The sequence below is a fragment of the Pangasianodon hypophthalmus genome, chromosome 8 (genome assembly GCF_027358585.1).
Source record: "Pangasianodon hypophthalmus isolate fPanHyp1 chromosome 8, fPanHyp1.pri, whole genome shotgun sequence".
In the NCBI taxonomy this organism is placed as follows: Eukaryota; Metazoa; Chordata; class Actinopteri; order Siluriformes; family Pangasiidae; genus Pangasianodon; species Pangasianodon hypophthalmus.
The window spans coordinates 13,751,102-13,767,045 of NC_069717.1; the positions used below are offsets into that span (position 1 = coordinate 13,751,102).

Sequence of the window (15,944 nt, forward strand, 5' to 3'; positions counted from 1 at the left end):
ATATTTACTTTCAGAGAATCTGAGAACCATTCTTAGAAACAAATATTATGACCCTGAGCTTCTTGGATGGAAAACATGGCTGCCATGTGGTTTCTTTAGATTTACAGTATGGTAAAATGTCTTCCACAAACCCAACTGGCTCAATTACAGCCAACCAATGAGCAAAACACACAAAGCTCCCTTAGAACACTTAAAGAGGCTGAGGGATGAGCACTGTTCAAGAGTAGAGTGTTTTTTTTATTATTATTATTATAGAATTTTTAATTCTTTCATGACATGGTAATTTATTAATACAGAATCTGAATCAATACATGATTGAAATCTTACATAAAAATATATGAATGTTTATCAAAGGAGGAATTTGTTGAGGAAGCAATAGAGCAACAGAAAGAGTGTGATTCTAAAGGGAAAGAGGGTGTGTGTGATTTTGGGGGGGCGAGAGCATAATGAACCAATGAAAAGCAATGACAATAAAGAAAGTAATGAAAGAGTAAGTGAGTAAGAGATAGAAGCAAGAGAAAGAAAGAGTGAGTAACCTGAGGAAGAAAGAAAAGATCAGGGATGCATCAAGAGAGAAAACAGTGAGAAAAGAGAGAGAAAAAGAAAGCTGAAGCTAGAGATGGCTGTAATGGAGACATGAAACATGGTCATTACTGCTCAGCCTTGGAACCCTGCTGCTCAGAGACTGAAAAACACTGTCTGTCCTCTGATGTGGAATTGCGAGTGAGCCAGGCTGTTGTGGTAGATCGGGAGATGGCAGTGGATTGGGCAATGGGGCCATTAATGACAGGACAGAATATAGGCAGCAGAAAACCCCAGCACCACCCATTCAGCTTTCTTTCAGACCTTGCCACCCACATGAAGAGGCGAAATAATGCTTAACACTCTCAAACATGACAGAACCAGCTTTCCATTTGATGAGGCTGTCTGTTTATTCACGCAAAGCAGTAAAGGAATGCAGGACTCAATTGACATTAGAAGTTGAATGTAGAGAAAAAAAAAACCAACTGGAATAACATGAGCAAAACCTCAGAATAGACATTCAGATGGGTTATTATGTTAACAGGAAAAAGGAAAATATGGAGGAGAATATTTCCTATTTGGTCCATGGCATTATAAAAATACAGTGTTTTAGGTAACTGGGGAACACCATTGTGATATTATGTTCTAGTTCCTTGCATTCTGGACCACCAGGGCAGTTTTCTTTCAGAACTAGCAGAGTTTTCCCATGCACTTGTTTACTAGCTGAGCACTATTAGCAAAGTCGTCACCTCATGACCGAGACCTCATGTGTGTACCCTATAAAAGGCCTCCACTAGATCACACACCTCCTCTTACCTATTCTTGTCTTGTGAGGAGAGTAAGTAGCAGATTCCAGATGTTAAGAAGTGATCAAAAATCTGTCTGAAATAAAATTTGTATAAAATTGTTATAGTAAAATCTGCACAGTCAAGGAGAGTGCGCCAACATTCACCTGGGGTGATAACTTAGCATTGATAGTACTGATTTATCAGTATTTGCCTCTGACTCAGAAAGCATGTGGCCTATTATTGTCGCAGCAAACACAAAGTAATTAACATCATAACTTTATAAGTTCATACTTCTTAAGTTCAAAATAACTTAAAGTATGGGCACAACGGCAAGTTGTCTGTTCTGCCAGGTCCAGGTGGAGTCACAATAAATGTGAAAGGAGCTCTTAAATCCATGCTGCGTACAACCTGAACATAAAAGAGCTGACATACAACAGCTGACTCTGCTTTGCAGTGCATATGATGAGCCTGCAAGTGTATGTTGTATTTCTAACACCATGGCACATTTGCTCTTGGCCCATGAATGGAGATTCAGTGGGCACAGAGAACTTACATGCAGCACTCCATGCTAAAGGAGCCATAGCAATATGGTATGGGAAATCATTGGGTCTACTGACACAAATAAAAAGGCAAGTTTGGCTTGCTCAAATGCCATTGTCTGAAGCTATGCCATGGCACACAGGATCAGGAGGCACTTGATCGCCTCTCCTTGCAAACTAAGCATATGCACAGTCATTTTATTTTAAAAAGTGAGTTATAAATACCACAACAGCAGATGGAAGGAGTTATGCAGGATACAGCACATGCCACATTGGTACGTGGCAGTGGACTATAATTCAAATGCAGGTTCAAGTCAGGGCAAGGACTGACCAAAACACCAAAGCACAATTCATCAGAAGCTCCAGAGAATTCCTGTGCTGACTTTGAAAATACACGGTCAAGGGTGGGCTGGTTTACTCCTCTGCAATTAAAGCACTGGAGGTTGATAACATCAGATAAGAGCACAGATCCACCCCACAGAGGTGCATCAATCAAGCCAAATGACCGTATTGACTGTGGAAGAAACCTGACTTGCATGCTATATGAATCTTTTTGACGAAAGACTGAGTAGCCTCAATTAAGAAGGGGTATTACAGAACTGCAAGTGGCTACACACTGTAAACTTGCCTCTAAGAGCTGCCTACCTACTTGATGGCTGCTATCACACACTGGATGCTCTGTTGTACTGCCTGTGTATGGAGATTGGAAAATTCACGAAGAAGTGGCTCAGCTAATTTGGAACACCGATAGAAGGGCACTAGTTGATCCGTTTTTAAACAGACAGACAATTCACTGCCCAATGTGGTTCAGGGACAGGATCTGGGCTAGGAAGCCTTCAACATGACTGGCCAAATCTAAGACTCTATGCTCTTCCACTGCTGTCACTGTTATGGATGATACTGTAGACCATCTGAAAGACTATGCAGTTGGTACTCTTTATAGCCCAATTTTAGCCAAACAGGGTTTGGTTCCCCATGTTATTGAAGGGTCCTCCGTGCCCACTAGACATCAGACTGGACCTGCTATATCAGAGACAAGGGTCACTATGCCACAGGAGATCACACACCCTATAATTATAAGTCTTTTCTCTGAATGAGAACCACCCAGCATACTGGCATGTTCACAAGGGGTCAGACACACTCTTATGAGTGCAAGGGCTATGCAAGGGCTATACAGCAAGTGGAAAGTTTTGTGTGGTAGGTGGTATGAAACATTGGATATAAACCTGCAAAGTCAACTAGAAGCATCTCTGTCTGAATATACCATAAAGATGTACATAGTAGTATTGTCTACATCTGGATGACAGACTGGCATTTTGTCACTGGAAGTCCCAAAACTAGTAAGGGCATTTGTCAAAGATGTGGAATGTGTCCAACTCCCATGCCAACAAATGGACCCACAATGGTACCTGGAATTGGTGCTAGGCAGTTTGTGTAACTTGCCATATGAACCAATAGAAGACAAAGTGTCTCTCATTTAAGACAACTTTTTTGCTAGCCATCATTATGGTCAGGCAAGTCAGAGAATTGCATTCACTATTGATCAGCAAACAGTGCCAAAGTTGAGTTCGACACACACTATGCCCACATCCTGGATGGCTCTGAGCGGAGCAAAATTAGCAACAACATTCTGAAGTGTCAAGAGAGACTATCTTACATATGTAAGCATCGTTCTACAACTACATGGAGGACCACCATGCCATTTGGGTCATTCAGGTTGATGAGAAATGCAAGAGGATGAGAGTGATGTAGCGGGGGTCTTTTAAGGGCTCGAGATGCAAGGTCACAGCTACGAGGTGACAACATTGCTATTAATGCTTGGCTAGGAAACAAATATAAAGAGAAACTCCATTAGTTCCGGAAGGAAACCACCCCGGCTGTCCTCCACTTAGTCGTAGAACCAAACATACACACACAACTTACTGCCCATTGTGCCTAATAATCCTTGAAGACAATGATAAATAGAGGATTAAAAACAAGCATGACCAAGCACTGAGCTCAGCAAGAAAAGTAGAATTATCACTGTATGTTTCTTACTCACACCATTGAAAATTTCCAGACAAACAGCTAATCCCATGTCTTTACCGTTCTCTCCTTCATGCCCCAGGCCTTTTCCCACATACTGTATCTACCTACTGCTGTACAAGAGCTAGTTAGCTGAGAAAATACTGTAAGATGAATCACCGCAGTGCAGGGCCTCATGGAACATCTACACCTCCCTCTGTCTTCACTTCCCTTTGTATAGGTCAAAACACATCTGGCAAATTAAAAGTTTACTTTAAAAGCCCTCCTTTAATTAGCACAATGTTTTATTAGATGACAACAAAAAGAATACACACACGTTTTAATCCGGTAAAAATGTGAAAGGTTCCATATTGCTTATGGTAAACCATCTGTGTGAAAACTAAAAAGCCTGCTTTTTTATTGCTCCTTTCCCCCCTCTGATTATATCTGTATAAATGGCATGTGTTAAAAATTTTGAACTTTTAGTGGTTTGGAAACAGCAATGTCAGTGTGTTTTGTACATCACTACTACCTGTACAACATCAAAAGGGGAACTGTCATATAACAGCCACAGAGCATTTTACCAGCTTTGTTCAAACCAAACACAGCACTGTTCCATTTTGTCTGCAAGTACACTTGTTCATTTGTCACATTTCTGTTTTGTCTTTAACTGTACCAAAGATTACTATGGAAAAAATGAACAGATAAAAGTCATCTAGGAATTAAATTTTTTATACAACCAAGTAAAAGAGCCTTTCAGGACCAGGTGACATAACATGTGGAGACTGTGAAGGACAACGAGAATGAACACTGGGTGAAGACTGCTTTATGGTAAATGGCTGTGTGTGTGTGTGTGTGTGTGTGTGTGTGTGTGTGTGAGTGTGTGAGTGTGTGTGTGTACCCGTATCCACTCGTTGGCCCGGTGCTCCACTGCATTCTGAGGCTCCACACTATATAGAAGCCACACGCACTGCAGCAGGAGCCTCCTGCTTGCTGCTGAAGGACCGAAAGTACACATAGGAAACAAAGAAAATTAAGTTTGAGATTATTTAAATATGTGGTTCGTGTTGAGGTCCAGCATAAAGTAAATAAATGCAGGAGGAATGTATTGATTTTAAGGAGACAAAAGTGAGTAAAGAGAGACAAAAGGAAACGGGGAGTTATAGAGAAAACAGAGAAAGATTCAGAACGAGAGATGCAAACTGAACGAGAGAGAGACACCTAAAAAGAGGGAGGAAAAAGAATAAAAGGGAAAATAAATGCCCAGCAGGTCGCAACAGGGTTCACTGGAAAATGAGTGTAAATACCTAACGCCTGCAGACCCATTTCTCCATCTCAAATGGGAAACACACCTCCAAAGAGTAAGAGAGTCATAAATTTACCATCCGCAGTAACATATGGGTTCCAACAAAGTCTTCCCAGGAACTGGCCCACAAAAGGAAAGCTCTTCATGGCCTCAGTGGTAGAGCTCTGAAAAACAGTGCACACATGTATGTGTGCGGATACACACACACACACACACACACACACACACACAGTTTTTGAATATGAACAACAGTAACCACTACAGTGATTGTGTACTGTCAGAAATAATGGTCATTTTCTCTTATGATGGAAAAATATAGTAAAATCATACATATACACAGTTGAACATGACATTGGATAACATTGTTCTTTACACTCAGGTAGATTATTAATTCTCCAAACTGTTGGACTCTAATTTTTCATTTGGGCTCAACACACAGTGTAGTGCCCTATACCTGAACAAAACACATACCACCAGCTAATATGAACAATGAATCTTAATTTGCTGTCAGCGTTATTAAAGCCAAGAAAAGGCTTTTTAGGCCTTTATAGAAACTATTCCCACAAAGCCAAATGGATAGAGTCACCGATCACTGTTTTAAAGACATTTACGTAATTAATGAACACCAGCACGCTAACAGAGAGGAATCTTGGGGTTCACAGCTTTCTGCATTAATTCAAGATGTGTGCTGTTAATTTACTGTATATTGGAATCCATTCAAAGGAACAGACCCCTTTTTACATGCCCCATACATACAATACGCAGTGTGATCCAGAGAGATGTGTGTGCAAAATGAATGATAAAACCCTAAAAGAATGTTTAGCTTATAAAATGGTCAGAGCCAGAACAGAGCTAAATGCATAGCTTTAAAAGATGAATGAATCAGAAAGACCACTGGGATTTGAAGGCTGTTCTGACTGGAAAAAGTATGCCAATGCCATGTTAACTCACATGCACATTTCTATAGCCTATACACTCATAAAGAGCCACCTCCCAATTACCCAACAGGTAATTACCCACACATATTCACTGTATCATCATTTGTGCTTTCTGCAATCATTATCCATTATCTAACTATGGTTTATGATGATGTGGTTGTTGTCGCTGTTGCTGTTATTGTTATCACGACCCGAATAAAAAAGAAAAATGAAGTAATACTAGTGCTTTGATGACAGAGAAATTCATTATGAATACAAATGATCTCACATACACTTACATAACACATAGTATATTATCACCTCCATTCACCACCCACTGAGCCGGAGGAGAAGAGTGGTGGAGGATTGGCCCAACAACAGTGAAAACACCAACTCCACAAGTCAATATATATACACGAATATCTTATTTGGTGTTTTGGCCCAAGCAAAAAAAAAGGTTTTGTGGATGTTCAGTATTTATGTAATCCCACTTAATCCCATACAACAGATTTATGACAAATTTATGACAAATTTATGACGATCAAAATTGCACCAGAGCAAAAATAAAAAAAAATGCCATAGGTTCAACCAATACAGCAACACGCCAGTGTTAATCAGATAATTACACTTCCACAGACACAAAAATAGTGTCCTATGTCTTACAATCCTATGCCAAGAAAATACTCTTATCCCAATTAAGAGCTCCCAATTGTGAAAGCCAAACTGGACATAAATATAGATCCTCCAGGTACAAACCTTTCAGTATTAGCACTTTTATGTAAGGGGTCTATGTCATTGTATTTGTCACCAGGCTTTGAGGATGTCCTAATGCTTAAACATCACTATAACAATTTTTTTTTATTTTAGACCCCCCCCTGGTGATGCTTCCAGAACCCTGGAGGCCCTCAGTCCCAGAGAACCATTAATCTATTAAAAATATTGTCTCATATAAACTGCAGGAATACAATAAAAGAACAACCTTCACCAAACTCCTGACAGCAGAGAAATAGCAAAGTGGCACAAGAGCAGACCAACATCTCACACAACAGTGTCAACATGATATACCTTATTAAATCAATCATAGTAATAAACTATATTACATTTGGTCTTGGGCATAGTGACCATTGTAATGGGTAAAATTAGAAATCATGACATCAAACTTGTTTTCCTTTCCGACAAGGCAGGCGCTGAGGCAATATAGCATATAGCAATAAGAGCTCCTGAGGTGCTAAGACTGCAGTGCAGTAAAGAAAGGGTTTCTTTCAAGGAGTACATGGATGGTGTGAGGCAGGACTTTTAAAAACACAAGACCTTCACAGAGACATGCACCCCAACACCCCCAACCATAGCCCCCTGCCAAAAAAAAAAAATTATTTAGTCCCTGATTCAAATTTTGATCCAAACACTTGATGCAGGGATACATTAGGTTAACGCAGGCAATCCCTTGGTGGCTATTAGCCCACTAACTCAACACCGTGGCCATGCCAACAAACTGCCTGGCCCAGCACAGAGAAGCCACTGTTCAGGCCATGGTCTCTAGGGCACAGTCACAGTCTACCTGAAGTTCTCAGCACAAGGACTATATAACAGGCTTATTACTGAAACATGGAGTTAGGAGATTTCTGTTTTGCCATACAGACAGTTTCTGTTTGAAAGCAAAGTGGGGTTTTTTCTTTTATCTTAACAGCTTTTCAAGTTTTGTCTATGGAGATTCTTGGTCATCCAGGTCATTTTGAATGTCTCCTACTGGAGCTGTTTTACAACCTTGAAAATGTTTCACCACTCATACTGGTGTGATCAGTTATACAAATAGCAAAAAATGATGCTGTAAAACTTTTCATCACTCAGTAGAACCAGTGAAGCCCTACCTTCCTGGATTGAGACTTTGTCATGATGAAGGGACTTGTGTACCTTGCGTACATCAGGGATACATCACTGGGAGCTTAATGATCTCAGTTGGGTCACCCTTGGTGAACAGATCTGAGGAAAGTGATCAGTGAGAAGGCGATCCTAAAGACCCACAGGAAATACACAAAAAAAAAAAAAAAAAAAAAAAAAAGACCAAGTGTACCCTGGGGGATTAGGATTACCAGGGCCCACCCCTGGACCCAGGCTTGGCGACCAGACTGCTGGTGGTGACCAGGCAGCCCACACAACCCACATAATCTTGTGGGCTCACTATCTCCAACATGGGGGTCACGCATGCAACGGACAGTCTAAGACAGACTAGACCTGCTGGTGACAGAAGTGTGGGCTGAACTTCTCAGACTGTTGCCACTGCAACCCCCACCAGAAAAATGCAGAAGATAGATAGATAGATAGATAGATAGATAGATAGATAGATAGACAAAATAAATAAATAAATAAATACCCTCAGATAAGTGACTAAATATCTTCATTATCATTACATGTAGCCAAAGCAACTATTGAGACAGTATACAATCCAAGCACATATGTAACTGAGCAGATGAAAGTTGACGACATTGCCCAAGGGCCCAGCAATGGTTCTCCGGCAATCTAAACATACCACAGAGACCTAAATCCCATAAAGCCCCAGCTTACTCTTTAGCTATTCAACATATAAAACATACAGTCAGGTCCATAAATATTGGGACAGTGACACAGTTTTGGTAATTTTGCCTCTGTACACCACCACAGTGGATTTGAAATGAAGCAGTCAAGATGTGACTGAAGCGTAGACTTTCAGCTTTAATTCAAGGGGTTTAACAAAAATATTGCATTAACCGTTTAGGAATTACAGCCATTTTTTACAGAGTTCCTCCATTTTCACAGGCTCAAAAGTAATGGGACAAACTAATATAATCATAAATATTAGGATTATTTTTATTACTTGGAGGTAAATCCTTTGCAGTCAATGACTACCTGAAGTCTGGACCCCATGGACATCACCAAATGCTGAGTTTCCTCCCTTCAGATGATTTGCCAGGTCTTTACTGCAGCCATCTTCAGTTGCTGCTTGTTTGTGGGTCATTCTGCCTTCAGATTTGTCTTCAGTAAGTGAAAAGCAGCTCAGTTGGGTTGAGGTCAGGTGACTGACTTAGCCATTTAAGAACATTTAATTTCCAAGCTCTTGGGCTGCTTTCACAGTATGTTTTGGGTTGTTATCCATCTGTACTGTGAAGCACTGTCCTATCAGTTTTGCAGCATTTGACTGAATCTGAGCAGAAAGTATAGCTCTGTACACTTCAGAATTCAGCCTGCTACTTCTATCATCAGTCACATTATCAATAAACCCCAGTGACCCAGTTCCATTGGCAGCCAAACATGCCCATGCCATAACACTGTCTCCACATGTTTGACGGATGATGTGGTATACTTTGGATCATGAGCCCTTCCTTTCCTTCTCCATACTTTTCTCTTCCCATCATTCTGGTACAAGTTAATCTTGCATCAGAACTGGTCAGGCTTTTTTTTTAGAGGTTTTTTAGCAAAGTCTAATCTGGCCTTTGTGTTCTTGAGTGTTACCAGCGGTTTGCATCTTGAGGTAAACTATCTGTATTTACATTCATGAAGGTATCTCTTGATTGTAGACTTTGACAAAGATACGCCTACCTCCTCCAGAGTGTTCCTGACTTGGCTAGATGTTGTGAAGGGGTTGTTCTTCAATAAGAAAAGAATTCTGCAATCATCCACTTTAGTTGTTTTCTGTGGTCTCCCAGGCCTTTTGGTGTTGCTGAGCTCGCCAGTGCATTCCTTCTTTTTAAGAATGTACCAAATTGTTGATTTGGCCCTCCTAAAGTTTCTGCTATCTCTCTGATAGTTCTGTTTTGGTTTTTCAGCCTAATGATGGCCTCCTTCACTTGCATCAACATCTCTTTGGACAGCATATTGAGAGTTCCCATGAACAGCTACCAAATGCAAATTCAACACTTGGAATCAGCTCCAGACCTTTTATCTCCTTAATTTATCATGATATAAGGAGGAAACAGGCCACAGCTGGCCATGAAACTGCTTATCAGTCAATTGTCCCATTACTTTTGAGCCTGTGAAAATGGAGGAACTCTGTAAAAAATGGTTGTAATTCCTAAACAGTTAATGCAATATTTTTGTTAAACCCCTTGAATTAAAGCTGAAAGTCTACGCTTCAGTCACATCTTGACTTGCTTCATTTCAAATCCACTGTGGTGGTGTACAGAGGCAAAATTACCAAAACTGTGTCACTGTCCCAATATTTATGGACCTGACTGTATATTAAAACATATTAGTTAGTAACTATTATGAACTATACATTAACTACATCGAAACTAGTCGCAAGAAGTTATGAGGGTGATGAATGTAAAACTGTTAACTGCTGTGGTACCACTACCCAGATCGTAACACGAGTCTAGCCATAAAGTACAATACTATATGGCCAAATATATGTGGACACCTGACTATCACACCCATATGTGTTGTTGAACACCCCGTTCCAAAGTTGGTCCCCCCTCTTTGCTGCTGTAACAGCCTTCACACTCTTTTGGGAAGCCTTTCCACAAGATTTTGGAACATGGCCATGCAATTTCTGTCCAGTCAGCCACAAGAGCATTAGTGAGGTGAGGAGGCCTGACACACATTCTGCGTTCCAGTTCATCCCAAAGGTGTTCATTGGGGTTGATGTCAGGGCTCTGTGCAGGCCACTTGAGTTCTTCCACTCCAATCTTGGGAAACCATGTCTTCATGGACCTTGTTTTGTGCACAGGAGCATTTTCATGCTGGAACATATTTAGGCCCCTTAGGGAAATTGTAATGCTACAGCATACAAAGACATTCTAGGCAATTGTGTGCTTGAAACTTTGTGGCAACAATTTGGTGAAGATCCACATATGGGTGTGATGGTCAGGTGTCCACAAACTTTTAGCCATATGGTGCTTCTTCTACAATGCTGTTATGCTATAATAAAACAGTGAGAATATTTAGTTAGTAGGTAGCCATTTGATGTTCAGAGTTATTGTTTGAAAGGGCAGATTTTAATACGGATCGGCAGGTTTAATATGATATCCTAAGGAATGTAAAATATAGCTAAATATTAATTAAAGAATACATTACTTTGTGTAAATAAATTAAACAACTCTGTGTAGTATACAAACCTTCAATGCTTTTAAATACTGGGTTTATTCAAGTATCTCTCTAATACTCGAAATTCCAAATCAATTAGGCTTAAAAATGTTGAAATCCAAACTTTTACCTTTCTGGTAATTTCACATGGAATTACCCAGATCTTCCCTTGAGTAAAGTGGCCTGACACTTGAAATTACCGTTGTCTGTAGCACGTGTACAAGCTGCTGGAGGAAGGTCCCCAAAGACTGCACGTGTTTGCTTATATCCTGCTGTGCAGAGGGAGATGTAGCCTGGCCCCACTGCACTGCTTTATCCATCCAGAACCTCATCTGGAGCTCAGAGAGTGGAGCCATAACTGTAAATTTGCAGGAACACAGACACACATGTAAACCCAGATTATAAACAGACTGAACAGAAATGAAGTCACACATCAAGTAAGCGATCAAGGCCACTATTGTAAAATAGATATACTCAAGATGAGAATAATATTCAGTGAAATATGTCTATGAAGGTTTTATACAAGACATTCCTGATGTGTACTAGTAAGTGAAGGTGACTGGAATTGTGGTATTACACAAGAGATCTGTGAAGCATAGCCAGAGAGTCTGTGATATTTCTTTTCTTTAATTTTTTTTAATACAGTGGTGGTAATCACAACCTACCATTATCAAAAATTATATTAGATTTATTATTGCGTTTTTAAAAATTTATTAGCTGGTTTGGCTGGTCAGTTGAATTGAATGGGTTTAATCCAGACTTGAGATGTGTGGTACCAAATGTTATCAAGGTTATGACACCAGTCCAATCACCTTGATTTAATACCCAAGAAATAACCTTTCCAATCGAACAATCAATAACAGCAGAGCTATCTTACCTTTAACAGGTCTTTATAGAGAGTCAGATGTGACAGGGCCATAAGAAAATAAGTACCTGAAAATGTGCGACCCAGCTGGGGTTTCTGAATTTGTCATCACCTTGTATTTCATGCAATACACTGTGCCAGGGTATTAAAGGTACTCTGAACTCTGGTCTAAACTTTCAACAGCCACCTTAGCTCAGCACACAAGTATTTCTGACAAATTAACAAAAGCCCGGTGACACAGACTGCGATATCGCCAAGTCCTGCTGAGAAGCAAGGTTCTCACAACCATTTCAAGCTGAAGACAATGGCTCTGGAGAAACAGATCTTCGTACTTGAGAGCGCAGAAGCTAGTGTTCATGGATAATTGTTGTTTTTAGGCTTAATGACAGGACTGCAAAGGACAACAATGGACCGTTTTTATGATCACCTCGTAACGTGGAGCTGTTTAATGTCTTTCCATTGACTCTGCTGGAAAGCCCCCATGGGTTAGGCGATGTGTAATTACCCACTGAGCTTTTTATCATCAAACCAAAAGCATGAACAAACGCTTCTTGTTGACTTGACATCTCAATACAACCCGCCCCATACCCCAAGCCTGAGGCTGTCAGGTTTTTCCAAAACAGAACCTTTGATTTAACTGTACAACATTTGATACAATTATTTGAAATGCAGTTATTTGGCATACTCTTCACTTATGGTAGTGATGGATGACCTGTTATCAGCCCAGGTCACAGAGCTAAAGATTACCTAATTATTATTCCAATTATGCTGCTGGGGTCTCAGTAAATGTAATGAAGGTTATCCAATTATGGTGATAATTGTATTGTAAAGAGAATTGTATTTTTTTCGCATATCCCAGCTTGTTAGGAAGCTGGGGTCAGAGTACAGGGTCAGCCATCATATAGCACCCCTGGAGTAGAGAGGGTTAAGGGCCTTGCTCAAGGGCCCTACAGTGGCAGCTTGGGAGTGCTGGGGCTTGAACCCCCGACCTTCTGATCAGTAACCCAGAGCCTTAACCACTGAGCCACCACTGCAAATTCATGAAATATATTTGGCTCTGTCCACCACTGCAAATTTATGAAATGTGTTTGGCTCCCCTTCAATTCTGCTATTCATATTTTATCTACTCTGAACCAAGAATCTTTCTCTCTATTCAGCAATAAGCAGGCCTGTCACAAATATTACACAGTCAACTAATTGCATTGTAAGTATTTCAGCTGACTGACCCTACCCTAGATGATTACATTACATTCCACAATTAGGTTTTTATTCCAAAATATATATTCAGCAAACACGAAATTCATTCATTTTCACAGCATTAATTAGTTTGTCAAGACAATTAAAATCATTGCACCATCATATTTTAATCAAGCAAATGCTCTGAATGATGAAGTATTTCTCACTTACCAAGTTATTATTTGCTTTTTTCTTCTATTTGTGTTTTTTTTTTTACAGTACAGAAGGCAAGAGACAAAGAACAGGGGAAAAAAAACAGAGTGGACCTTGAATAGGACAACTCTGCCCTACTGTCTTCAAACAAAGTGACAACTCTGAAGAGTAATCTCTGCAAGGATCAAAATTAATGGCCATTTGGAGCGCACTTGAATGCCATTTTTCAAAGCAGAAGCCAGTTTTTATTGTTGCACAATAACTGACAAATTTAATAATGAACAGATGGACTAAGCATCAAAAAATTCCCCATGCTTGCACCAGTTACACTGATGCCTGGCAAACAAATGCAAATGTTACCTACATCACTGTTTTATTCAATTTACTTACATTTCAGTATTACTAAACACAATTTTTTTTTACTTGGACTTGACCTACATATAAGCTCATCTATTGCCATGGGCAATTTTCATTCAAAAAAAAAAAATTAATAAAATCTTCAGAGCAAAGCTTCCATTGTTTGTTTTCTTAAAAAACAATTGCTTCATCCCTTTACTTGGTCTAAGTTTGCATATATGACTGACACAAAGGACTACTACTTTTTCCCAATTTCTCCAATTTCTTAAACTTAAAGACAAAGTAAGAGTGCAAAAATTAAAGTGATACTGCGAACAACTTCTACTACTACTGCAGAAAGAGTTTTTTTTCACCTGTAGCGCAGGCAGCTGGCCCCAATGCCAATGTCTTACATCCTACTTTTATACATTCGCCAACCACTTTATTAGGAACATCTTTACTCATTCATGCATTTATCCAATCAGCCAATCATATGGCAGTGGTGCAATGCATAAAATCATGTAGATACAGGTCAAGGGGTTAAGTTAATGTTCATATCAAACATTAGAATGGGGAAAAATGTGATCTCAGTGACAACAGCAGAAGACTGTTGTCTGTTGACTGTCAGCCAGGAACAGGAATTCACTGAAACTGGACAGTTGAAGGCTGGAAAAATGTCACCTTGTCTTTTACCAATTTTAACCTGTATCTGTTTGATTTGATGCATTGTGCTGTTGCCACATGATTGGCTGCAAGAATCAGCAGGTGTCCTGGTGTCCCTAATAGAGTGGTCAATGAATGTATGCTTGTCACATAACATGGTAGACTAAATGGGGGTTCTGTGGTTTCCTCCCACCTCCTAAAAACATGCCGGTAGATGAATTGGCCCTAGGTGTGAATGTGTGTGTGTGTGTGTGTGCCCGGCAATACCCTGGGGTCCCATCCAGGGTGTATTCCTGCTACACACCAGTGCTCCCGGAATAGGCTCCAGATCCACTGCGAACACTGACCAGGATAAAGCGGTTACTGTAGATGAATGATTTTCATCACTACTTTCTCTCAAAATGTAAGACAATATTTTGCTATTCTTAAATGACTTTGTTTTGGGACAGAACAACAGTGTTTGCAGGACGCAGCATGGTTATCATTGAGTAATTATGTACTGACGCAAATACTGCTGTCTGACCTACTAACAAAACAGAAAAGCAATATCTGGGACCCATTTCAAAACTCTGTAATATATTGAAATTTAAATGTATAATAAAATGTCTGAATAGTACTATGCTTTTCCATGTTTTAACAGGGCAGTTCAGTTAGTACATGAGTGTTCAAGTATTGTGCTATGTTTTTGCCATATTTTCCATCCCATAATACTCAACTAGGTACATGCTAAATCTGTCGAGCTAGCTTTGTATATACCTGTACATTAATGTGTACGCTTGTTTTGTACTGGAAGCGTAAACAACGTTAGTAAACATATCAATATGGAGACTAACTGGACTGTGACCACAACTAACGTCTGCTTGGTCACTTTACTTCTAGCTAGCGACAATTTGAAACGGCTCTACACGTATGAAACGCAATACTTTAGCTAGCGAAGTGGTTCTTACTGAAACATACCTGAGAAACGGAGAGACGAACAAACGCCTTTCTAAACTTCCCTCTCTCGCTGACAAACCGGAAGTTGTCGGCTGTTATTGGTGCGTTGTCATTTCCACCCATATTCAGCCAAATCCCGCCTCCTACTGCAGGCTTTGCTTGGCGCTGATTGGTCAGTGTCATAGAGCGGCACGCAACATCTGTCGGAGTACGGGTGGGCGAAAAACGGCGCGCGCGTGAGTTTGATGATAATGATGTTACATTTATGGTAAAAAAAAAAAAAAAAAAAAAAAAAGCACGGAGACCAGCATATTTTTAGTGATATTCGGTCTTTGGGTAAGGCTTTATCTTCGTGTGATAACTCTGTGAATGCTTGAGTTGGCAGTCTCACCTATAAATAATAAAGTTTTGAAATAGTTTGAGTCCCTGCTAACTAGGATGTAATTATAATTACTAAAGACAAAAAGTTGGGGGTTATTAAGAATTACACGGACTAGATCACTGTGTTAGTAAAAAAAAACATTTATACTATTTATACAGCTCTTCCCACCTGCAGCGACTGAATGAAACAACTATTCCAGCCTGTTTGTAAAAGTCCACCAATCACAACACAGCGCGCGGATC

At 40.0% G+C, this 15,944-nt stretch overlaps 1 protein-coding gene across 1 annotated transcript in view; it reads right to left on the bottom strand.

Annotated features, from left to right (window-relative positions):
* The window catches only part of fancc (FA complementation group C), a 30,666-nt gene extending 15,235 nt beyond the window's left edge, over positions 1-15,431 (bottom strand). Inside the window, exons 1-4 of the mRNA XM_026914876.3 lie at positions 15,342-15,431; positions 11,332-11,489; positions 5,236-5,323; positions 4,755-4,849 (exon numbers count right to left, since the gene is read on the bottom strand). Of these exons, the coding sequence (XP_026770677.3) occupies positions 4,755-4,849; positions 5,236-5,323; positions 11,332-11,487 (339 nt within the window). The 5' untranslated portion in view covers positions 11,488-11,489; positions 15,342-15,431. The remainder of the gene's footprint in view (positions 1-4,754; positions 4,850-5,235; positions 5,324-11,331; positions 11,490-15,341) is intronic.
* Positions 15,432-15,944: the final 513 nt, after the last annotated feature.